Source organism: Alosa alosa, chromosome 6, assembly GCF_017589495.1.
Source record: "Alosa alosa isolate M-15738 ecotype Scorff River chromosome 6, AALO_Geno_1.1, whole genome shotgun sequence".
Lineage (NCBI taxonomy): Eukaryota > Metazoa > Chordata > Actinopteri > Clupeiformes > Clupeidae > Alosa > Alosa alosa.
Genome location: NC_063194.1, coordinates 3,691,077 through 3,716,753, shown reverse-complemented (window position 1 = coordinate 3,716,753; position 25,677 = coordinate 3,691,077). Strand labels below are relative to the sequence as shown.

General features: G+C 43.3%; 1 protein-coding gene across 1 annotated transcript; it reads right to left on the bottom strand.

The window, feature by feature from the left end:
- Positions 1-470: 470 nt before the first annotated feature.
- Positions 471-24,973, bottom strand: raver1 (ribonucleoprotein, PTB-binding 1). The gene is given in 17 exon segments (XM_048246927.1): positions 471-1,427; positions 2,732-2,861; positions 4,604-4,669; positions 7,902-8,024; positions 8,165-8,233; positions 11,164-11,318; positions 11,506-11,587; positions 14,916-15,018; positions 15,020-15,110; positions 15,457-15,535; positions 15,916-15,987; positions 16,120-16,220; positions 17,344-17,464; positions 18,092-18,283; positions 21,309-21,778; positions 22,508-22,574; positions 24,500-24,973. Coding segments are annotated over 17 exon segments (2,271 nt in total). The 5' UTR covers positions 24,830-24,973; the 3' UTR covers positions 471-1,407.
- Positions 24,974-25,677: the final 704 nt, after the last annotated feature.

Here is a 25,677-nt window from a genome sequence, read left to right as displayed (position 1 = left end):
GGCAATATTAATTGTTGGCCTACCATCTGCTGATTAATACCCAGAGGCATTTGGGTGGTTGATTAATCAGACAGTGTGCCTGCTGCTATATTGAGGCATTTCTCTAAGAATGCAAACAACCTCAACACACCCCATTACACATTTCAGTAAGAGTGGAAAACAAATGCCTGCTAAAAGATGCTCCCAACGAGAGTTCACCCTGCTATTTGTCTAGACAATACTGTTAGAGCCAAAAAGTTGAAACTACTCAAAAGTTTGTCTGAATTTTAACAAGTCTAGCTTTGGCAGCCATAAAAAAAAAAAAAAATAGGAAGGCAGGGAAACTCTGGCATTGAACAGCTGATGGATGAGGGACGTAGGAGAACAATGGAAAAGGAGACGCAGCTGGGATGGTGTGGCGATCTGCAGTGCTCAGACAAGGATGTATGAGGGACAATAAATCAATTAAATCATGACAAGACCACCAAATGTGCCAACTTAAATAACATTTACTTGCTCAAAAATTCACAAAAAGAGCTGTACAGTTGACAAACATACCAGTTTTGAGGGGGGTTTCCAGCCAACTGAAATGCACCAGTTGGTCCATACAGAATACATAGAGGCATGCACGCACACACGCACAACCACACACACACCAGCATATCACAACAGAGACTGAAGAGCAACGCATTTGGTTGAAAAGAAAAGTTCAGCTCTTGATATATTTGTTCATCATGTGATCACAGAAAATATAGATTTAAACTTACATTTTTCTGCTTGGAAGGTTTAAAAATAAAAGACAAGGAAGCTTGAGGGAAAAAAATAAATAAAAATAACCACGCTTAAGTATATACACAGCAAAAGAACGGAAAAAAAAGATGGTTAAATGCAGGTTAAAGCTTTTGGTAGGTAGAGATGAGATCACAGAAGAAAAAAAAAAAAAAGGCTGGCAAGTTCAGGCACACTTGTGGAGTTGTTTTAAGATCTGTGGCCAGGCAGAGCACAAGGCAGAGGTAATGGGGTTATCACAATCAAAATGTCAACCAGATTAATAAGAACAGCTTTAAAACGGAGTCACATGGTCCTGCTACTCGGCACAGGCCAGACCTAGCGCCCCCAGTTCCTTGGACCCAACAGACCAGAAGGGGTTGTGCATGGTGGATCAAAGAGGGAGATGAAGATGAAATGGGACTTTCCCCTAGAGGTTCAGGGAGGGCTTTGTCAACGGAATGCTTCGGACACAACAGAAGGGTGAGCACAGGTCCGGCCTGCACCAGAGGGTCGTCCACTCGGGCAGGAAAAGCGTAAAATGACAGCAGCAGCAGTAAGAACATAGCATTAACAGAGACTGGCTAAAGCTGCTGCGGTTGCTGCTGGTCAAGTCCAGTACCAGTGAATGCCTCAAGAATGGCAGGCTCCCTCTGCTGGTCAGCAGGGGAGAAGCAGCCCTGAGGGAGGAAGGAGACAGGGAGAGGGAGAAAGAAAGAAAAAGAAAGAGAAAATGAGCAGAACTGGATGGTTAGAGGGAGGTGAGTAAGGGGGTGAGGTGAACAGAAGGTGCACTGCTGGGACACTTGGCCCTGCTAGTTCCCTCCCCTGTGAACAGAGGAAAAAAAAAAAGCCAAAAAATAAGTGATAAACGCCACACAGGTCCACCGATTAATTACACAGCTGTGTTTGGGTGGGCGAGACGGTGAGGCGCCAACACTCCAGAACAGCAAACTACAAGACTCAACAAAAAGAACTGGGGGGGGTTCTGCATACAGAACATGTGAGAACAGAAAAGTAAGAGGACTCGACTGGTGTGAAGGGATAGGATCTGTGTGTGTGTGTATGTGTGTGAACACCCACCATTCCGTGCAGAAAACCTGGATCAATAACAGGATGGAGGGATTACAGAGAAGAAAAAAAAAAAAAAAAAAAAAGATGAGAAAGTGAAAAATGAAGACAGACAGGCAAGATCTTATTTTTAGCAGACAGACATATTGAGACGAAGACAGAGACACACAATACGTTGGTAGGAAAGCAAGGAGACACTAAGATAGCTAGCATCAGCACTGCACCGACAGGCCAGTCCAGGTTACATTCTCTACGCCACCCCTGAGGGTCAAAGAAAAGAAGATATGAAAAAAGAAAAGCACCATCCTATTCAGCAATATATATATATATATATATAAATATATAAAACTACTGACAAGAAGTCGAAAAAGGAAAGAAACCCACCAACACACACCAAACTAACCAAATAAAATGAGGATTAAAAAGAATGGTAACAGCCAAGCAAAGGACTCCCCAGACTCGAAGGAACTGAACCGTCAACTCTGTGCTGCATAAAACCAGCTGTACTAAAAAAAAAAAAGCTTTTAAAAATTATAACAATTTAAGAAAACAAATTAAAAACTTAATTTACATACACACTAAAAAAAAAAAAAACAATATTTACAGAAATTTGGTAAACAAAATCTTAAGGATATAATAAAATTAAAATAAAAAATAAAAAAATAAAAAAAAAATAAAAAAGAGAGAGAACACAACAAAAACTAAATCCCAGTGACTGGCACGCAGTGGCCCACAAGAGCAACACGCTGCACCCTACGGGGCTCTCTGGAGGTCTGCTATAGACATGCACACAGCGGGATGAGGGGGATGGGGAGCAGCTGTAGAGGCCAGAGTGGAGGAGCGTCCAGGGGAGAGACTGCCCACCCACCCACAACTCCGGCACTCGAAGGAAGAGCTTAGAAGATGCGCTTACGCTTCAGGTAGGAGTCGGCGTAGTGGCCCCCCAGGCCCTGGGAGTGCTGGCCCACATAGCCACCCTCGGGACTGGGCTCGGGCGAGGGGATGAGGCGGGAGAAGAGGCGCTTCTGCCCTCCGACTGGAGTCTGGGGTGGGAAAGAGAAAAACCGGCTTAGATGATGGGAAGGAAAACACCACTAACTCAACACAGACCCATGGGAGAGAGTGAGCACAGATAACAAGTGGTTTATTGGGGAACATCAAAACAGATTAGTAAATATCAAAGACGGTTCTCTTAAATCAAGGTACAAGGTCATGGGAACTTATCTAGAACACAACCTGGAGCAGGTTAGGAGCTCGGCATAAGAGAACAAAAAGTAAAAAGCACCTTTTATATAGACGGTTCTAGGTCCTATTTATGATTAGTCAACATTGGCTAACAAATTCCAACACTACCCCATTATGCAAAAGCGCTCATAACAAACATGCAAAAACCTGGTTGATAACCACATTCGGATTGACTTGACGAGTTCGTAAGCAGTCACAAATGTGACTGCAATTGTTAAGGTTCAGCTAATGAAAAGAACCTCAGAAAGTTGATTTTACTATAGAGCAGTGGTTCCCAAACTTTTAACAGGCATGTACCCCCTGAGACATTATGATCTTCCGGAGTACCCCCAACACCACCAATTGTTAACACATTTTTTTTTAAATTGTTTTAATATTTTTATAAATTTTGTCAAGAATTGTGAATAGGATCATAAACATATAATACAAATCTCATCAATAGTCAACATATGATAGGCCTACAAATGTGCTGATATAATGATTTTAAATAGATCTGCACCTAATCTCACACACAATCATCTTTGCCTTGTAACTGGAGATTTAACACAGAGCTTTCCAAATATATTGCTAAGATAGGCCAGCTTCGTCAAGAAATGTTCATTAGTGAATGTGCTTGCAGATTCAAACATGCGCTCTTCCTCCAAGAAGAGGCGACTCGGAGCTAAAACACGCGACTGCACTTTACCTCGGGAAAGCCACCCTGCCTCGCTGTGAAACAGTACAGACTTTTGGTCAGCTCCCATCTCCTCTCAAAGTGCAGAGAATAGACACGCTTTTAAGGGCCGGGTCTTGATAATTCACCACTCACAACCTCGTTCAAAATCTCATTCAGGTCGGGTCTAACTAAGCTGCCTTGACACGAGCGCTTCCCTATGAACACAGTGCGTCCATTGCGCATCGGGTGCTACCAGGGTCTAGGCTACAGATAAATAAATAAATGGGAAAAAAAAACCCTCCTGTTTTTCACGTCAGTTCGCACCCCACCTGGCATGTCTCCGCGACCCACAGATTGAGAAACGCTGTTTTACCCTCCGTCTCCACTCGGAAATATTTTGTTAATGCGGAGAAAATACGTTTTTAATGTGCAGTGCAAATCCGGAAGTTAAGTTACCAACGTGGGATAGAGAAAACGTTTGAAAAGGCATGCGACTTAGATCTTTTTTTGCGTACCCCCTGAAATCAGTCCACGTACCCCAGTTTGACAACCGTGGCTATAGAATATAGACCTCTGGAGCCTGGCCCCAATCCAGCCCAAAACAAGACACCAACCGAGGGATGGTGCACAGCTACATTTGGATATATAGCCAAAAGGCAACCATCACATCAAAAAAAAAAAAGTGTTCATTTGCTACAGAGTCTATAAAATGTTAAACACACTTAAAAAAAAGGATCTAATTGCAGTCATTAACAGAAAGCAATCAGCAGGCCTGCCGATTAGCATATAAAAGAGGCAGCATTTAATCCAGCGCTGTGCATTCTGAGCACGTGTACTCATCCAGACTGACAGCACTGAACAGGGACAGCAGACAACACTGCTTACCTTCATTTCGCTCCCCGGAGCGGCAGAGTAGAGACTACTGTGGCTTACAGGGGGCATCCCTACAGCCTGGGGGCACAGATAAGAATCAGTTACAACACAGGCAGCACGCAACCTCCACTACGAAACACAGGCGAGACGCAGACAGAGTGACCGTTCAAACGCACGCATACTCCCCCTCACACGTCGTTGGTCCTCCCCCACCCTCATAGGCAGGGAGGGAGTGTGCATTTGAGACTGCGTGCGCGTATGCGAGAAATATGTCCATGTAATAAAAAGGCTACAGATTCATCTCCAAGCTCTGCTGCAGTGTCTTATTTTTTTTTTTTTTTTTTTAAATTCAGGCCCTTATGCACTGGCGCTCTTTAAAGACATCCTGAGCTAAATCAGGTGCATTTTTAACAAGGCCGTAAATAAGCTGTCACAGTTTTTAAGGGGCTTCAAAAAGGGAGCCGGCAGTCCTTCCCTCGGAGCAGTGAGCGGAGGAAATGCTAAGGGTGCAGATTTTGATGAATTTGGGAACATTTTTATGCAGATGCCACCGTCTCAGATCAAACAAACTGTGACGGCACCTTCTTCCTGCCATTTTAAACAAGCCAAAGCTATACAGCAGCAGAGGCAGCGGAAAATTGTCAGCACGTCTCCCTGTCTATTTGCACCTTCTCACACACAGCTTATTCCAGCCATGCTATAAATAGTGAAAGGCCAAAAGCTGCATTCTTGGATGAGTCGGCCTTTGGGAAGCCTGCGGGCTCCTCTGAGCCCATAGCCTCGCTCTTCAGCTCTGGCAGCACATGCAAATCAATGAGCAGCGTCAAATATCCATCACCCCAGCCAAGCTGCCACTCAATGCTGCGCATGCCCAGTTAGACTCAGTATGCCAAGAGTAATGTAAAAAGGCAAGGGTGAGGGAGTTCTGGGGTTTGATCTCCAGTAGTGTAGCGTTAAAGGGCGATATTAGTATAGTGCAGTGCTCTGTAGTGTAGCATGTGTTTGTATATGGTATGGTGGTGTATAGTCATGCATGGTGTGCAGTATGGTGGGTTGTAGTCAAGTAGGTGTTAGCATCCAGTGTTTCCCCTAGAATTTTTTCCAGCAGCGGTGCTGTTGATTGTAGGAAGCCCCCCCACCCCCCCAAAAAAAACGAACATTTTGAAAAAATGACTCCTTAAATTGATTGAGTTACAAATTATGACAACCATTAACACAAGCATTTACAAAGCAGGATTATTGCAGTACTTGAACAGGATTATTCATGTTTTTTTTTCACCTTTTTCATTTACATTATTTGTATTAGCCACTGTACAACTGTAGGCCACTATACAAACGATCACTATTTAGAATATACAGTGCTGTGCATAAGTTAAGACATTTATATATAATAACATTTATTTATTTACGATACATGATACGTTAAAATAATTGATGTCCTATTTTTTTTTTTTTTTTTTTAATTAAGGCATTAAGACAAAAGGCAAAATATGTTTTTTTATTCCCTCCCTTTAGTCAATTTCAGCATGGGTGTCTTAACTTTTGCACAGCACTGTATAAACTATATAGACTTCCCTTTCATGTCATAACACTGTATTGGTGCTGTGCAAGTCGAATTGAGTGCCTGTCACTTTAATGCCGTGACTGTCCGTGACGCTTGCTTGATTCTCACGGTTTTAAGCTAACTTAGTAGCGTTGTTGTGCATGGTGCATAAGAATATGTGGATGAAATTAATTCTGTTTCCCATGTCATTTGGTAAAATAAATGGTCAAAAACTCGAAGAAAATCTATCTTGGATTATAGCAGATAAGTGTCTTGTATCATATATAATTTTGGTGAGCTCTACAGGAATTACAAACTCTCAGATGTAAATGGTTGCATGTCCTATTACTCAATTATTTTATTCAATTATTACTTAATTATTTGGATATTTAACATAGTTACTTTCATTCAGAGGATTTTTAAATACATTTTCTACTCGTTTTAAAAGTAGGCCTAATGTGCAAGTAACTTGAAATGTAAAGTGGAATGACAGAAGTATAGGCCTTAGGCTTCCCATGTACTGTAGGCTAAACACCACCCCCTATTTTTCCAGTGTCCTTTGGTATGCAAAGTAACATCATAGTTAACAACACAACACTTAATTTTCGTTGACATGTCATTGAAATTGAACATTAGGCATACCAGATATTAGATTTGGTGATGGCCTTGGAGTCTGGCTGGCTCATATTCAGTGAGGTGAAGTTTCATGCAAGAATTGAGGCAGTCACCATTTAAAAGGAGAATTCCGGTGTGATATTGACCTAAAGTGTATTGAAACATGATACCGAGTGTGAACATATGTCTCATAGCCCATCTCGGCTTGTCCCCTGCACTCCAAAATCTGGCGCTAGTTAGCCGATGCTACCAACAGCTTTTTCAATAGTGGTGCTTTGGCATCGGGCTAGCCATTTTGGGAGTGCTGGGGACAAGTCGAGATGGGCTATGAGACATACGTTCACACTCGGTATCATGTTTCAATACACTTTAGGTCAATATCACACCGGAATTCTCCTTTAAGGGCAACTCCACTCAAAATGGTCATATCCATATGATGGAATGGAAACTTTCCCATTTCAGCCCGCTTGTGTTCGCGCTCGCAAGCTGTGGTCGCTGACGTTTCCTTTGACATTTTCCTTATCTAGCCTACAGCAAGCGCACACATCAACAATAACAAAGTGTTCTCGTTGACTGAAATGGAGGGAAATCGGTGATTTTGTTTGATATTGACTTGGCAACAAACCGCAAATGTAACAATATTGTGCAGGCTACGGTTACGGAGTCAAGTGAGGTGGAAAGTTATATAGGCTAAATTACTCAGACATACAATATTACATTTTGAAAATGAACTAAAATAAAATACATTTTAATTAAATACTCATTAATTATTTTCAAAAGCTGAGCCGCATCAGAGGGATCAAAGAGCCGCATGTGGCTCCGGAGCTGCGGGTTGCCGACCCCTGAGCTAGATTATTATTATTTGTTGACATGAAACCTGAACGAACGGCAGCTGTTCCTAAAGTTCACTTGCATTTTTTTTTTTAATTAGGCAACTTTTTTTTGCAGTGGCGCTTGAATTCCAGGAGCGGCACTGCTCCGCTGATGAATACATTGTAGGGGAAACACTGGCATCGTATGCGGTGTTATACTGTTAAACGCGGTGTTATACTGTTGCATCATGCTATATGGGGTGTGCGGGGGATAGTAGGCGTTATAAAGCACCGCAGAATGACATAGTGGAGTAAGTGTAAAGTGTGGTATAAATCCTACCTTATTGAGCTGGGTGGAGGGGGTGCTTCCTGGAGCCCCAAAGCTGAAAAAGGAGTTGCGGGGAGGGCTGGGGGGGTAGTGATAGGAGGGGAGACGCTCACTGAAGCTGGAGGGGCGAGAAGGCTACACACACACACACAGAGAAATGGAGATGGGCTCAGACACAGGAGGTTACGGTCACAGACAGAGCAATTAAATATAAATGCCATTCATATTTAAAGGAGACAGCGGCTACAGAGGGAGAAGGCGGCGGAGTGAATTACCTGAACGCCGAACCCTGGTAGCGAAGCGCCATCCAGAGTCTCTGGCTCATACAAGTGAGACAGAGGGTCCTGCAAAGGGAGGCAGAGAGAGAGAGAAAAGATGAAGTTGGCAGAGATGAATGGATACACTTGCAACTCCTGGAAACCAGCTCTAAAATGTGCTATATGGAGGCCTAGCCACTGGAGTCAAGTAAAAGAAATAAAATGAGGAAAATAAATAATTACACATTTTAAAATGTTGAAAGGGACAGAAAATAAATAATAATAATAAAAAATAAATAAATAAAAAAAAGTTGAAAAGCACAGAAAATAAGAATTATGGAAGTGCCACAAGCATGACCCTTTATCTTCCAACAGCATAACATTAAACATTTGGAAGCGGTGGAGGTCCAAACGTAGGGGCCTACACACTGAAACAAGAGGCCCAAAGAGCCAAACACTAATAATCTGTTCATGCCCGAGTGCAAACTGGGCCAAACAAAGCCGGTCATAATCATTATGAAGACACAATAAGCTTAGTGTACAGCAGGAACAATAAATCGATCAGTCAATTATTTGGGAAACAAAGAATGTCCGAAAATCGTGAAATGTCAAACAAATATTTGGTTCATTTAAAATTACTCAACAATGAAAATATAAGTCAGTTGCAGTCTACCTCAATATTGGGTGCCAGCGGGGCTTAAAATTACTTCTCCTTTCCTCCTGGCAATCATTCTCAAAAATACATAAACAAACACCAAACCTAGGAACTCTAATTTGCAACCTGCCAAGAAAACTCCTCATTCCCCTTTTCATCTGCACAGTGAAAGGTACAATAACGATGAAACAAACGCTGGCAATCTGGACAATCAAAGGCTTGTATCTGGCAGCCATTTTCACAAATTAGGACACAGAAAGAGCTGGAGACGCCCCATGGGGGACTGATTCAATCAACATGGGGTGCATTACAGTTGAGACGCAAATCAAAAATTATTGGAATACAAGCAGCTGCGGCACTCATCTTCACACTGCAACAATTTGCACACATATTTTCATCATTTTAAAAATTATAATAGTTCCACTTGCAGAATGACATTCTCCAGTTCAGATTCTATACAGGGATCTTCGTTAACCTGTATGAACATTTGCCCAATGCCTATCCAGCATTTAAATAAAATGTGCCTCAATTACTTTTCTTGTTGGCATGTCTGACATGATTTTTGTACCAACCAAGCACTAGCGATCCCATTATATAGGTCACAATTTGAATTTCAAGCACCACAAAGGAAATAACACATGCTACCTCCTGTACAGTCTACCATTAAAACAAGGACTAGAATCCTCAGAACACAGCCATACACAAATGTGTAGAAAACCGTACTGAAGCCAGTTCATCACTAGTCTTCCATCATGCATCGAGCATCACATTAGAGATTCAGGGTTCCCACTCCAAGTGATATGTAAAATTCCATGACTTTCCACTGACAAAAAAAACCATGACTTACTATATAATGAATAATACAATATACGGACCAATGATTTCAGAGCAACCGCGTAGTGTTCTAGAATCTTAGGCCATCCTTAAAAATATTTTCGTTTGCCGTAACCCGACCGACCCTGTCAATTTAGAACCGACCAAAATATTTCTTTATTTTCCCCCTTTTAGTCTGACCGACTTGCCGGTTGTAAACTTGCGTTAATACCGACCGATTGTTTTTTTTTCACTCTAAACCACCAATACAAATGCAATAAAATAATATTTTTAGTAGGCCAAAGTACTGTGAATATAAATTGCCTACATGCAAACGTGGCTCACTTCAATAAAACCCTGTGGAGTCATCTCTACACCATTGGTTTTACGCATGTCACACTATGGCCTACGCTTCGTTTCATTCACACAAACTGATAACGCTTTCACTTGGCATGAAGTTCTGGAAGAACTGTGGCCAGATCTTCTCATCCCTTCTCCCCCCAAGTCTAACGGTGACCGTGTTGGAGTTTTGAAATAGGTTGTGGTCTATTCAGCATCTCAAAATATGGGTCCGCAACATGGAGACTGCTGGTCCGGAGTCGTGGAGTGAAATCAGGCCCGGTGCTTCATCTGATAATTTGCTGCGCAGTTGATCAAGAAACCGCGGATCGACGAAAAAAGAAAACAAATGTTTCTGCTATCGATGTCAGTAAACATGGAGCCCTACAATTAAGTGGTGGCATGAGCATTCATTCAATGCGCGTCTGCGCGAGAGAAACTGAAACTAATCAGTAATGTTGGTATCAAAGCTCCGCTTCAACCTGTTGGAAGGCTATTTATTTATTTAACGAAACTTAATAGAATGACATTTTTTGGAACCTCCTTAGAAACAGAGCAGAGACTGTATAATACACTGTATAGCATCGAGTATTGTATAGTCAAATTTCAATATAACGTGGCCAAGAGCTATTGTAGCCTTATTTCTGGGTACATGTAGATGAGCCCTATGACCCCAAAGTCTGCCATGACCAGGCCTCAGGTCAAAGAAGTTTGAGAAAGGCTGGTCTATATAACCTGCATCAGAATGAGGTTTGCAATGGTGTGCCTGAAGGCACGGGTTGAAGACCCAGTCAGTTACGTCACGATATGCACATTTGTGTAAATTCATTCCTATGTAAATCACCATGACCAACATTTTACTTTTTTTTTTTACTTTGAATCTTGGGAAAAAAAAAAAAAAAAAAAAAAAAAAAAAAAAAAAAAAGAGATACTGACTTACCTACCGACCCATTTTTGTATTTTTTTTTGGCTGTTACTGCAAACAAAAATATTTTTAAGGATGGCCTTACTTTTTTACAGCAGGAGATGAATAAATGGGCATTGAATAAACAGGTGGGCTACTCAAGCCAGCAGTAAAGATCATTACCAGATATACACCAATTCACAACAAAACTCCCTGATATTCAATGACCTCCATGACGGGTGGAAACCCTGGAGATTCCTGGAGGCGAGTGTGTTATGTGCCGCCACTAGTGGGCGGTGCCCTCACCTGGTGCAGGGGCGGGTACTCTGGGGTGTAGGAGTCCTGGTAGCGCAGGTTGAAGCTGGAGTGGAGGGTGTGGCCCGTGCGCTGGCTGGACGCGCTGCCTAACGTGGGCCTCTTCCTGTAGGCGTGACTGTAGGGGTGGGGCCTGCTGCTGGAGGCTGGGGAGAGAGAGAGGGAGAGGGAGAGAGCGAGAGAGAAAATGCATTTTAGTCATCGCCTGAATCAGCAGACTACACAGACCATCCGTCCTCATTTTTGAGCAAATTGAGCAGGTGGCGCTGGGTGAAGTGATCAGCATGAGGCTCACGCAGATATAGAAGCCCAAGCCCAGCAGGACAGACTTACCAGCAGAGGGGAAAACGTTGGGGTTGTTCAGGAATGGATTGTGGGATACCCCCACCTCTTTGGGAGGCGCTCCTAACAGTGACTGGGGATTGGGAAAGCAGTCACAGACAGGTTAGCTTACAACCATTATACCTTTTTTTTTTTTTTTTTTAAAAGTACTTCATTGAAATCGATGCATGGTGCCTTTTGATACATCCTTAGCAAACATGCACTTAACTTCTCCGCGGCATCAGATCACACACTATGAGTTAATATGCATCTACTAGCCTCAACGTGGCTTAGGGAGTCATTTCAGGATTCAGCGCTGCAGTGCCGACACCGGTGAACGAGCGGAAATGTCACAAGCTCTTAACCTCGTCCGTGACTAGACTGACTAGACCGTTAAATGGCAACAGAAATGCCAGGAAAAGTATGACTGATGACACTTTCAGCCTCCGTACCTCTCGCAACTATATCTTCCGCGTTTAACAGCTGTAGCGCAAAAAGGACGAGAATAAATAAATGGCTGAAGATAAACGAATGACTGCTCAGGTTTGGGTCTCCAGGCTGCTTATCCCTTCTTAAGGCGAGACACTACAGGTGAATAGGGTAAAATTTTAAAGGGACACCAGGCAACGTTTTTGTGTTAATCAATCATCTTCGTAAGTCGGTATATGGTTAAATGACTCATTACGTGGCGAATGAAGGCTCTCTGGCCCGTTGCTACTGCCTGTAGGAAGAATATTCCACTTGCAAGTTCGGTGTATCCTACCCGCCGACCGAAGCAGGATCAGTTTACAGCACAGAGGCAGGCTAACGAATAATAATAATAATAATAATAACAGAGCCGGCGAAGAAGCAGCGAAAACCCTTGACTGGAAGACGCAAAGAGTTTCGTAGAGAAAAAGCATCATGCTTGCCTGGTGTCCCTTTAAAATAATAGACATCACCATGAAACTTGGTCAGTTGATTACTTACACAAGTATGAACAAAACAAGTTTTTAAAAATGTAATGTTTAATTATGCAAATTAGGCACTCATTAAATATGCACGGTTTTGCATATATTTTCAGTAGGTAGATCTGAACATGATAAAGCCAGGTACAATTTTTTTTTAAATTTTATTTACACAAGATGAAAACAAAATTAGAGGGATTTCAGGATATCTGCTTTCATTACCTAAGAAATCAAAATATACTGTCCATAGCCTTAATTTTTTTTCTTTTTTGGCATATTTCTTTGATTAAAATGTAACAAATCAGGCCAGGAATGAGGTTATTAACAAATCCCTCGGTAAATATCTTCAGAAAACTGCTAAGTGTATAACTGGTGCTACAGGTTCTACATAGGCCGAGATGTTTCTACTGGAAAATGAGAACTCAATTTGAGAAAACAGCCTTGGAGATTCTGTTCTCAGCCTACACTCGCCTTTGAACTTCCGCGATTGGTTGCGGATACAAATGAAGTGTCCATATTGGGATTGCACAACATCATGCAGGAAAAACAGGGCTTTCCAACGGTACTACACATGTTTCGTATCACGGTCGTGGTCGAGCATAAAACGTTAGAAGGCTAACTTCTGGTGAATTTAGGAGAAATGTGCAGGCGTGAGTAGAAAAAATGGAATGAAATAAACACCTAAATGTGTAAGTCAGACTTTGTTGTAGTAGTGTGAAAGAAGAGATGCTAAGGTAGCAAATTAGCCCAAAATCTCGAAATTGACCAGTGCATGAAAAAACAATGTTGTTTTCACCTGCCGTGTCTTGCCTTAAGCAGAAGAACCAACTTATGGCCTCCTTACACCAAACAACTTTGACAAGATTTGGCAAAGATTCTTGAAAGATTGGAGTCTTGAGTAAAGCTTGAATGGGGGGCATTAGTTAAAAGACTACAATCTTTCAAGGCTCTTTCCCAAATCTTGTCAAAGTTGTTTGGTGTAAGGTGGCCATAATAGGTGAAACCAGCAGAGTCCCTTCTGAGCACACAAAGTCAAAGTGCACCACTAGGTGGGTTACGTGGTCGTTTGAGTCATTCCGATTAAGGTGTTCCAAATGAACACGTGCCATCTGTTTAGAACCTTAGGCCTGAATAGCCATGGCTGCTTTGCTTTTGCTTGAGAAGCCACAGTGGGCGATCTGATTGACCATATACAGCGGGGAAAATAAGTATTGAACAAGTCAAGATTTTTTTCAGTAAGTATACTTCCAATGATGCTATTTGCATGAAATTCTCACCAGACATCAGTATTAACTCAGATAATCCACCTATATAAAAAATTCCAAACATTAAAGTCGGTAGGTAGAGTTATGTAATAAAGTGGAATGACACAGGAAAAAAGTATTGAACACGGCTGCTGAAATTTCTTAAATACTTTGGGGAAATCCTTTATTCGTAATGACGGCTTCAAGGCATTTCCTGTATGACGAAACTAATCAGTTACAGTATTCTGGTGTGATTTTGGCCCATTCTTTTAAACTGATAGTCCTTTAATATGGAATATTCCAGGGGTTCCTCTTGTGAATCCTGATCTTTAGTCAACTTCCAAAACTGTTCAATTGGATTAAAGTCAGGGCCTTGATTTCCTTTCTCTGAAACCAATTGAGAGTTTTCTTTGCTGAATGGTGAGCGTGCATAGAGGCCATGGCGGTGGAGTACATTACCTATGATTTTCTCTGTAACAATTGTACAAAGTCTTTCTGGAGCTTTCTCTGAGTGGTCCTTGGCTATTGGGCTACTCTTCTGACTATCCTTCTGACTTCCTAGTCAGAAATCTTGCAAGGAGATCCTGTGCATGGCCAGTTGATGATGCAGTAATGTTCCTTCCACTTGCAGATAATGGCTCCAATACCGCTTGCTGGATGCTTCTGAAGTTTTGATGTGCATCTGTAACCAGTTCCATTGATATGTTTTGCAACAATAAGGTTGCAAAGGTCTTGGGAGAGCTCTTTGCTTTTACCCATCATGAAATGTTTCTTGTGTGACACCTTGCCAACAAAAAACCTTCTCTAACTACTTATAGATTCCAGTTTGTTCTTGGCCATTCCTTGCCTTTATGTACTGCTTTTTCTTAGTGTGTTCAATACTTTTTCCCTGTGCCATTCCACTTTTTTAGTCATAACTCTACTTTTAGACATTAATGTTTAATGTGAATAGCCTCACTGGAAGTATACTTACTGAAAAAAATATTGACGTGTTCAAAACTTATTTTCCCCGCTGTACATGGCTGTTCAATCGGAATAAGAACGGAATACACCACATCCTACATTCCGATTAAATTTCTATTAGGATAAGCAGTTTTATTCCGATGAAGGGGTTTAGAATCGGAATAAAATGACAACCAGAGTGTCCACGTAAACCCACCTAGTGATCATCCTTTCCATATCATAAAGCCTTCTTCATTTCCTAATTTTGCTCATTGCACAGGTGTCTTACCCCGGGTATGGCAGGTGCCTCAGCTCCAAGCACGCCTCCCAGGAGCGGCATGGGCAGGCCCTGCAGAGCTGGGGAGGGGGTGGAGGGGAAGCTACAGGGGGGGGGGAGACTCCTGCTCACGGCCCAGCGGACGAGAGGGGGGCTTGATGGGGCCTGGGGCCTCCGCTGGTAGAGTCAGCCCTGGAACCATTCCGCCTGGATACAGAGAACACAAAGAACGCACACACACACAAAAAGGCCATGAGACAGTGTGAGTCATCAAGTAGCCAAAACGATCTGCTGAAGTCCTGTGGGGCCATTGGCAGGTGCTAAAGCTCATCCATACTCCAGCAAGGCGGAGCAGATGTGCGGTACGCAGGAGTTTGGAAGATAACCTTTCAGCCGCCCGGTAATGAAGGCCATAGAGACCTGGCGACGGTGCCCACAGACAGATCAATGCCTTTAATGAGTCAATGCCACAGGAGCACAGCACTGGCAACAGCACTGAACACTGCAGAGTGCTGACGAGCCGGCCCAGAATGCAACGCACACAGGGACTCACCTTGAGGTAGATCTCCCAGCATGGTGACGCCCTGCTGGAGGGCATGAGGGCCCAGAGGGTTCTCGCCCAGGAGTCCGGCCTGTCGGGGAAGGACGAGAGACGACTGCGTTAGTCATGCCACGCCAAGTCGTGTGGTGGTCACCGACACGGGCACACGCGTACACAGACATACACGTCAGTTGACTTACCTCTCCAGTTCAAGTCAACCCATTACATCACATCTTAACTTACCACATAGTTACCTTGTTACTGAATATTCAGAGCGGTGTGAAGATTAAGAAAAATGAACACGGCATTACAAAGAGCAAACAGGGAGAGGGAAATGAGGACGAAGATCAGTAGAAGAGTGTTTGGGAAAAGTTTGACAGGAGTCACATCAGAGCCAAGGGGGTTCAGCAAAGCAGCTCTAGAACTACAAAAGCCACACACACACACACACACACAAAATTGGTCACTCACACAGGGAAGAAGGCGGCTGTCTTTACTGTGCAGGACCTGTGCCCAGAGAAGAGGGTTTCCCAAAAAAGCTTGCTGACAGGGGAGAGGAGAGAGGGAGAGATGAGGGGGAGGAGCGACACCAGGCATGGAGAGCGGAGGTGTAAGGAGAGGGGAGGATGCTGTGAGGGGGACGGACAGCACGTGGTGGACACGAGGGAACGGTACCTGTTGGACTTGGGCCTGGTTCTGAAGCAGCAACTGCAGGAGGGCAGCGGAGAGGGCAGGGTTGCCCAGCAGGGGCATGGTGGGAGCAGCACCCAACAGACCTGCAGAGACACGAGGGTCAGTAACAACAACAATGTCTCACTGTACTTGTATAGCGCTTTATCAACGTTTTTTCCAATAAGGGGGGGGGTCACTAACTAGCCTTGTCCAACCAGACTCTTGTACATTTCATAATGTAGAGAGTCTGGCCACTTTCTATTGCCTTCCTTGCTTGAAGGCGAGTACTGTATTGAAGTTTAAAACTATTGGATCTGCCCAGAGCCACTCTGGATCTGCCATAACCAATCGCTAATGTTTGGTCGTGACGTATGCCTGGCTCAAACTAGTCATCGTCATCGTTCTCAGCCACTCCTCTGTTCGCTGACTGAACCTGCAGATTTTTGCAGGAGAAAACCTGTAAATATACCGCAGACGACGTACTGAAGATAAATGAAAATTGAGCGGAAGTACGTAGGAGGGCGGAGCCAGGCTACTCACTAACCACCACCACCTCCACCTGGGTGATGCATGACAGCCATTATGTGCCAGAACTCTCCACACACCAGCTTGAGGAGGAGTGTGGGGCAGGGTTTGGAGGAAGATGGATGGATGAATAAAACAAAAGAATGAGAGGCAGATGAAGAACAGAAAATGAGGGAATAAAATGGAGGAAGAGAGAATGGAGGGAGACATGCAGAAAAGGAGGAAAGAGGAGAATGTAAAGGAGGAAGAGAGAGGAGAAAAGAACAGAGGGAGATGGGGAAGAGAGTGAGAGAACAAGAATGACCTCAGCTGCTGATGTGTTCTGTTCTGTGTTATCCCTCTACCCTGCGGTTGGGTATTTTGTGTGTGTGTGTGTGTGAGTGTGTGTGTGTGCCAGAGAGGCGGAACCATCTCCTCTGACGGCTTCAGACAAGCATGCTAATTGAGCGTCCACCCCGGGTGGTGATGAGTAACGACCGTGCTGCAGCATGGTGTGGGGGAGTGTGTGTGTGTGAGGGCTGCCCTACCCTGCACATCAGTGTAGCGTTGTGTGAGAGTGTATGCACGCCTGCACGCCTCTCTGAAGTAGTGTCGTATGGTGTGTGTGCACACGTAGATCTCCCCACACAGTAGTGCTGTCAGTGTGTGTATGTGCGTTGCACTGCAAATTAATAAAGTGTAGAGAGTGTGTGTCGTCCTCACCCTGCTTGCGGCCCTGGGCCAGAGGCGTCAGAAGCATCTTGAGTGTGGCGGGGTTGCTGAGGCCAGTGAGGATCTGCATGGCTGTGGGCTCCGGCAGAAGCCCCTTCCCACGGTTCAGAGCCTGAGATCATAAACACACACAGCACAAGCTTTAGACAGCTTAGAAACACGCAGAGAGAGAGAGAGAGAGAGAAAGAAAGAAAGAAAGAAAGAAAGAAAGAAAGAAAGAAAGAAAGAAAGAAAGAAAGAAAGAAAGAAAGAAAGAAAGAAAGAAAGAAAGAAAGAAAGAAAGAAAGAAAGAAAGAAAGAAAGAAAGAAAGAAAGAGACAGCATGAGCGTTCCCTTCCTCAAGCTGGAAACACAACAAACAAGCTGCTGGACAGGCCTCACACTGCTTTTTTTAGACCACATAAAACTAACACAGAAAATTGGATGCTACACTGGGTTGTTGGTAAGAGCCAATACAAGGCAAGTGGGTGGAGGATATGGTCTTTAAAATGGAGAATGTTTGTCATGAACTGTGTAAACATGTTGTCTGGAGAAGATAAAACCTTGACACACATTTGTTTATGCTGTTAAAAAGGTCAAGGGTATAAACAAGCTTTAATATGGCCCACCAAAGTAAGGGAGGCGTTTTGTAGATGCAAAACTGACCACAGTAAGACTTATTTTTGCGGGGCGGGGGTATGGGGGTTAGTTGCTGGGGCAGTTAATATTAGGGGTGTGCGAGAGGATTGATGGGGTGTACCATGGTCTGGGCTGCAATGAGGGCAGCCAGCATGCTCCTGCCTGGCGGTCCTGGGGCGCAGAAGGAAACGCGAATGTGGGCGCCACCCAGTGCTCGGCCGTCCGCCACCCGCTGCACTTCCTCGGCCATCTCTGGTGTGGAGAACTCGAGCACGGCGAAGCGCCGGAAACTCCCGTCCTGCCCCTGGGCGAGCTGCAGTGAAGATAAAGGCAAAACTAATGAGTTAATTAACATAGGAGCGTGTTAATCAGATTACGCTGCTCATCCCTCCCTACACCTACCCACCAACCAACCAACCAACGCAGCGATGCATCACAAAGTCAGCAGTCATAGCCTACATTTCAAACCGGCAGAGTCAGCTTTTAAAGCCTCACTACAGCAACACAATGTCAGTTTGAGGACAGAGACTCAAAGAGCTGCACTTGAGCATTTCAGGGAACGCGGCGAACGGCAAACAAAGTGGCTTCCTCAGCGAAAACCACGAGTGTGGAGCTCACAGAGACTCACTGCCTACAGTCTCTTCTGTGTGCTGTTGGCTTTCAAAGGAGTCTCCACCACCGCTGGCTAGTTACTCAAGAGGAGCCCTGTGGAGGGGTGGACCAGGTCCCCCTTGACAGAGACAAATCCTACTCATTTAAGAGGCAATCGGCTGTGAGCGGATCGAACAAACCCCCATAAAACCAACTCCACTCTTCCACCCCACTGCCCATTGTGCACTCATGACCTTCCAACTGTGTGCCCGTGCGTGCGTGTCATGACAAAGACAGAGGGGCTACCACATAGAACAATGCCTGATACTGCCTCTACTGAAACGACACTTTCTGCAGCAGGTGTGTGTGTGTATGTGTGTGTTTAACATATGAAAAAACCCGAGTACGCTGCTCTCTCCCATTCCAGAAAGCCCTGCAGGGCCAGAGGCCAGCTGACGGACGGCACCTGGGAGAGTCAGGTGGTCATCGCCATAGAAACCAGCAGCGCACATCGCTATAGAAACACTGAGTGACCCGCCAGGGGGAAACGAGAGATAGAGGGAGAGAGAGAAGAGAGAGAAAATGCAAAAAGCAGGACAAAGGTGAGTGCTCGAGGAGAACCGAATCTCCATCTATGCACAAAATGGCTGGAACGAGTTCAGAGCAGCAATCAAAAATTTACAGCAAGAGAGGGCTCATTATACATTTTGCCACAAGTGACTTTTTTTACTTTAATCACAGAGGCAGAAAGACATCTGAGCCTAATTACAAAAGAGCAATCTGACTGAGGCGGTCAAAAACATTCCCTTCACTAGGCTGAGCATGATTAGCCTTGCATGCTATAATTATTCTTTTTTTTTTTTAAATCACCATTGTTTTAAGCCACAGGCGAATCAGTACTGCGCTGGCTTATATGGGTCTTTCATGTTCAAGCTTCTATGTTTTTAAACTTGATCTTAATAGCATGGCCCATCGTCATAATTTAATGTAAAACATTCCCAAAAAAACCAACATAAATACCAGTCTTCAAACAGTTCATGCTCAAAACTGAGACTATATAAAAAGAAGACAGTCGACAGATTAGTAAATCTATGTAAAAAAACAAAGCGCAAATTTTTCAAAGGGCGTTTCGCTTGGACACATCCAAATTGGCCAATCTCACGTTGATTAGGCATCAGAAGCTTTTAAATGTCAAGTCATCTGTGATTAAATGACATTAAATTGTATAAACTTACGGATGTTCAAGAGAGAATAACATAGTAACCTAGTGGGAATTCTGATTTTTTTTTATAAATAGGAGCAATCCACACAAATAATTTAGGAAAATACGTTTTGTGAAACGATCAAATTACTTTCAACTTTTTTGACTGCTCACGTTCATACATTTCTCAAGATGGGCTTAACAAGTGATCAAGGCTTAAGGCCAATTCACGCCAAAGACTTGCTAATTGCAATGAGACTAAATCATTGCAGAGAGGAGTTGCAGCAGTGTGAATTAAACTGTCAGTTGTTGCAAGCCGTTTCAAAAAATTTGACATGTCAAATCACTGTCGCGAGGTTCTAGAACACTTATATCTCAAAAGTATTTATGATGTGACGCCACTCAGTCAGTCCAGCAGAGGTGTCAGGTCAGAGTTCTGGTCAAAGGAAAGGCAGGAAGTGTTTACCTATTCTAGCTATTTGTATCTTATTAAAACATGTGCAATATAAATAAACGCTTACTTTACAGACTTTCACTTTACCCAATTCTTATCAGGAAATTCTTCAGATTTGAAGAATACCCATGCCTGCACATCTGTCAAAATGGGTATGCTAATAACGTCACAAAAACAAATGTTATTCCACAGACTGTTGGCCAGCTTCGTTGGTTAACTTTGCTGGCTAACAAGCCAGCTAGCAAGTTCAACTGGCTACAAGTTGAGCTATGATAGAAACATGGGTGCTGTTACGAGTTATTGCACCGGTGTGAACTTTTAAAATGTATGATCTTGCACCAAGTTGCTAGAGCATTTTACAACATTCAACAAGTCTTCAGTATAAATTGGCCTTTAAAAATGTTAACCAGAAACATTTGATCCATGTTGTGCAAGTATCGCATGTGCACCCAAAGGACATTAGCACCTAGGGCAGTTGGTTTCTCCTATGCAATTTGATCGAGGTAGTGTGCACACAAGACACTACACACTGTTGTTCCAAGTGACTTACAATATAGACACAACACCTCTCTGCTCTCCCTGTTGCTCCCCAAGTTACTAGCATTAGAATCAAGACAAATCAGACTGTCGCTAGTGATGCAGGACAAACATTCACAAATGCATCTAAAAAAAGGTCAATATCCTAGAAAAGAAAAGTGAAATGGTTCAAGCCTTTTTGAAATTTTTATCTTTATGATTACGGTTTACAGCTCATGGAAATCAAAAATCTCAATATTGTATAGTAATAAAGAATTCATAATACAGAAATGTTCACCTGAGAAGAGCTCTTATCAGCTAACCGAGTCAAAACACTGGCAATGGTTTTAAATCTCTCAGTCTGGGCAGGGCAATGGACTTTACTGTGATATTCTAATTTCCGGAGATGCACCAGTATGTGGGGGGCTGGGCAGCTCTGAGTGCTGTGGCCCAATCACCTCTACAACCTAACCCAAGATTTCACCAACTAGTGATTATTCAAAGGAACTCCCTCTGCTTGGATTAGTAGACCAAAGTAGACCCTCCCCCAATCTCCCACCCAATGGCCCTACGCACCTGGCAGAAGATGGGCGCGTGCGTATCAGCCAGTGCCGCCAGCAGGTCCTGAGCACTGACCAGGCTGGGGGGCAGCCGGTCGACGCAGAGGCAGCGAGAGTGCAGCATGGGGAAGGTGAGCGAGCCCACCTCGGTCCAGTGCACATAGAGCATTCGTGAGCCCAGCTGCTTGCCCAGCAGCTCTGACTTGGCACGCGCAGCTGAGTCCTTCTTCATGTACTCCACGAAGCCGTAGCCCTTGGAGTGGCCCGTGACTGCGCTGTGCACCAGGAAGCAGCGCTCCAGGTTGCCGAAGGGACGCACCAGCTCCTCAAACTGCTGCTGGCTGAAGGCGCGAGGCAGGTTGGCGATGCACAGCAGCGCGTCTGTGGGCTGCAGCTGCACCGAGATCTCGCGCTCACGCAGCACGTGCTGGTGGAACTCTCCAATGGCATGCTGGGCCTGCTCACCGTTCAGCAAGGTGACGAAAGCTGTGGAGGCAGGAACGGAGACAGAGACAAAGACACTTTGACTTTACAGCATCTTACTGGCACCAAAAGATGCTGACCTAAAAGAATCTTAACTGGCAGATTTTGGTTTACTGATATTTGATGCCAAAAGACATTAAAATGTATAACAACTATACAAATATACACGCAAGCGAGCGAGAGAACAAGAGAAAAGATGCTTGAAGATGTCAGTGGGACAAGACGGACAAGGCCACTGGCCACAGCCAACAGTTAATAATTCCTCATTTTCATGGTCTACGAGCTTTTAAATAATGCGCTAATGTCTGGCACTTAATGGATTGTTTCTGAACGACGTCCTTCACAGGGTTGGAACAACAATTTGTTGCGACTAACTCATGCATACTCAACCATGCCAAGCTGGATTTGCCCATCATTAATAAGAATCATAATTAATTGAATGTATGCAGTGAATGTGGAAATTCTCACACCTAACACTAAAATGCACTTTTAGCAGCAGGGTCAAATAAAGCAGTTAAAGTGATAGAAAGAGATTGGGTAGTTTTTTCTGTACAGATTACAGACTAATTCTTAAAGTGTCTACAGCAAGCGAGTCAGGTGCTAATATGGCCAATTTGAAAACAGAGCAAATTAATTGAATCAAACTTAAATCTGCTTTTAGATTTAGTGCGGAAAATCAGGCAACGCAAATAAGAGAGGGACAAAAAACAAACAAAAAACAAAAAAACATACCTGTGCCCTTATACTTATCGACAAAGCAGTACTTCAGGTCATAACTGCTCAGCAGGTCATGCACCTCCTGCAAAAAAACACCACAATATCATTCATCAACATCATGCAATCATTCCTTCTAAAGGGAAGGCACAAAGGAACTACATTCTTAGTGAATATTGGTGCACAACTAAATGGATTGGAATAGATATGCAATTCATGCAAGAAGGGGGATTTAATTCAGAGTAATTTCAGAGAGTTCACAAAAAGACATCTTAGCCAGAAAGGCTCCATCACTGTGCAACATATTTCCAGAACGTTCATTTGCGCCAGGTGAATGGCTATGGTTTTGTTCCTGCGCCTTCAACCCCTTTGTAATCCTCACAGCTCCGTCCCCATCTGGAACTCCCAATGTGCATCCATACAAACAATACCATGTGCACGCACCACAGTTCACCACAGGTCAGGCATATTCCTAAAATAAATAGTCTTTCAGTGCCTATCTTTAGAGGGGTACACAAAACGATATCCACTACAACGAAACTGGAGTGTTCAATATCGTTAGTTATTCATGTTAACTTATCTTTTCCTTCCAAACAACCCCTGCTAAAAATGGTAAATGGCGCCCCTCTTGTGGACACCTCACAGTAACGGGTGCAAACCTTCATCCAGAAAATTACAAGCATACTTTACCATCTTTTTTCGAGATGATAATCGTTTAACGAAGGTAACACTGTTTAACTTGAAAGGTTTTCAACTGGACGGCCATTCATTACTGGCAAGGTCGCCATTTGACAATCACAATTTGTTCAAGAGGTCACACGGGTCATTTAGATCAACCATGCCAGATTCAACCACAATGTTAGTCCATTCATTCAAACAGCCAATGTTGACAGTGTAAGATGTGCCTCAAAAAGTAACGTTTAGGTTTTTAATTTTAAAGTAGAAGATAATGCCCATGCACAAGCACTAGACTAGACAAATCTTGTTAATTATTAATTACACGCTTCTTTGGTTAGTTAAGTCATCCTGTCAAACTAACGGAAAGCGTGTTCAAAATCTGATTGCCAGCAAGGAACCTGCAAATTACAGGCCAAACCCAGCTACTTTCACGTTGGGGTAGTTTAGCAATAACGTTATACTAGTAGCAATTATTTACACGGCCCACCAGCATTTCACGACAGCTCAAATGCGAAGTAGAAAAACGTAGGTTAAACACTAATTGTAACAAAGTTTAGACATATGATTCCCTGGAGTTAACCACCTATCTTCGTTGGTTAACGTTACCTAATTCATTATTTCAGTAATTAATTACTAATCTGTTAAATTAGATGTAAAACTACAAATTCAAATCATGATGCCTCGATCAAGTTAGCCTACTTGATAAAGTTACAATTGCTACCCAGGCAATTAGCACGCTAACCATACAATGAATGGGTTTGCCAGGCTGATGGTTTGAGCATAAGTTATACATGGCGCACTAACGTTAGTGGCAAGTCCTAATTAATGTTACAGCTGGCTAAAAACTAACAAAGTAGGTTTGGGCACTTTCGAGTCACAGACTTAAGTTTTACATCACATCAAGTTGACATACATACTAACAGTTAACGTAACAAGTAACGTAACCTTACCTTTAAATTAACGTTAACAGTACATTCAACAAAAACGTCCTCGCTAGAACTAGACAGCACCACGCCACCCAGTCAAATTTACTAACGTTAAAGAACACCTGCTAACGTTAACCGCAGGTAGTATATTAGCTACAACGGTGGCAGATAAGGGCACCGAAAGCCCACGGGTCGACCAACAAATCTGCATAGCAAGCAAACTTGTAGCAGTGACTTAACGTTTACAGCTAAATAGCTATAGCTAACGTGGTCATACTTGGTGGCTGGGTAGCCAGCCAGAATGTTCGACAACTAACGTTACGTTAGCGAATGGCTAACGTTAGCCTAGCTAGCCGAGTTATCACTGATGTTATTTGATAAACCGAGAGAGAAGATAGACAATTACCTGATTGGTTATATCGGAAGGAAGATTTTTAATGATGATCTTCCGACGATTGTAAAACTCTTTTCGAGTCCTCTCGAGTCTGCTTTCAATCTCTTCAGGATTCAAAACAGGCAACTCATCGTCAACTCTCCTTTGGCATTCACTACCCCTAGGTGCCGTTTCCGCAGTAGTCTCAGCATCTGGATCCCTTCTCTCTCCCAAAACCCATTCCTCCTGTTCTACAACAGTACCGTAGTTTTCATACAACGTTAGTGGACGGGAACCACAATTTTGCCCGGCATAGGGTTTTTCATCTCTGGCAGCTGCGCTAACGGACACCGCGGCCGCCATCGCTTGTGCTGGGAAGTTTTTGCTCGAACAAGCACTAGCAGTTCAGAGCAGTTTAAACAATACACACATGGACGCAACTCGGTCGCTCATTGGACGAGAGGATGATGCCTTTTTTCATCGTTAGGGGCGGGCACTTCCAGTCACATGTTACATTTAAACCAAAGATCCTTGGTTACTAGCAAGATAGAGCAACGTAATTCGTTACTATGGGAGCTAAACGGGACAGTTCCGGTCTGCATAAGTGGGAGTGTCACCCTACGTCACTAAATAAACTTTCTCTCTTAATAAGCAATAACAACAGATAAACATAATTGTGTTCACAGTATTATTGTCCATAATCATGTATGATACCAATGAATCATTCTTAAGGAAATGATATGAATAATTTAATTAGTCATGTGAACCGAGCTAGCTAGCTAGCTAACGCTAGCTTAAAATGCTATACAAGTGGATGGTAGTAGCTATGGCAATACAGCTATGCGCTAACAAGTGACTAGTAGTTGAAGGACTTCGCTTAAACTTAATATACTGTTGCAAATTCGCTTGAGTATAGACTATCCACTTTAACTAATGTCAGTAGTGTTATTCAGCTAGTTGTCATTTCAAAGAAATTACACTTCTCCGTTTAAAATGTTACCTTAGCTAAAGAGGCTAGCTAGCATGCTAACAACCGGACAGTAACTGGCAGCAGCATGGTCTAATATTAAGTTATTTTATTACAAATCCGAACACTAAAAAATTACACTATTAGGCTTGAAATGATCCCAAACACTTACAGATTATGACACAATTTTCCAAAAAACCCTCAACAAATCCAGAAAGACAAAATGACCAATTTATTGGTAAAA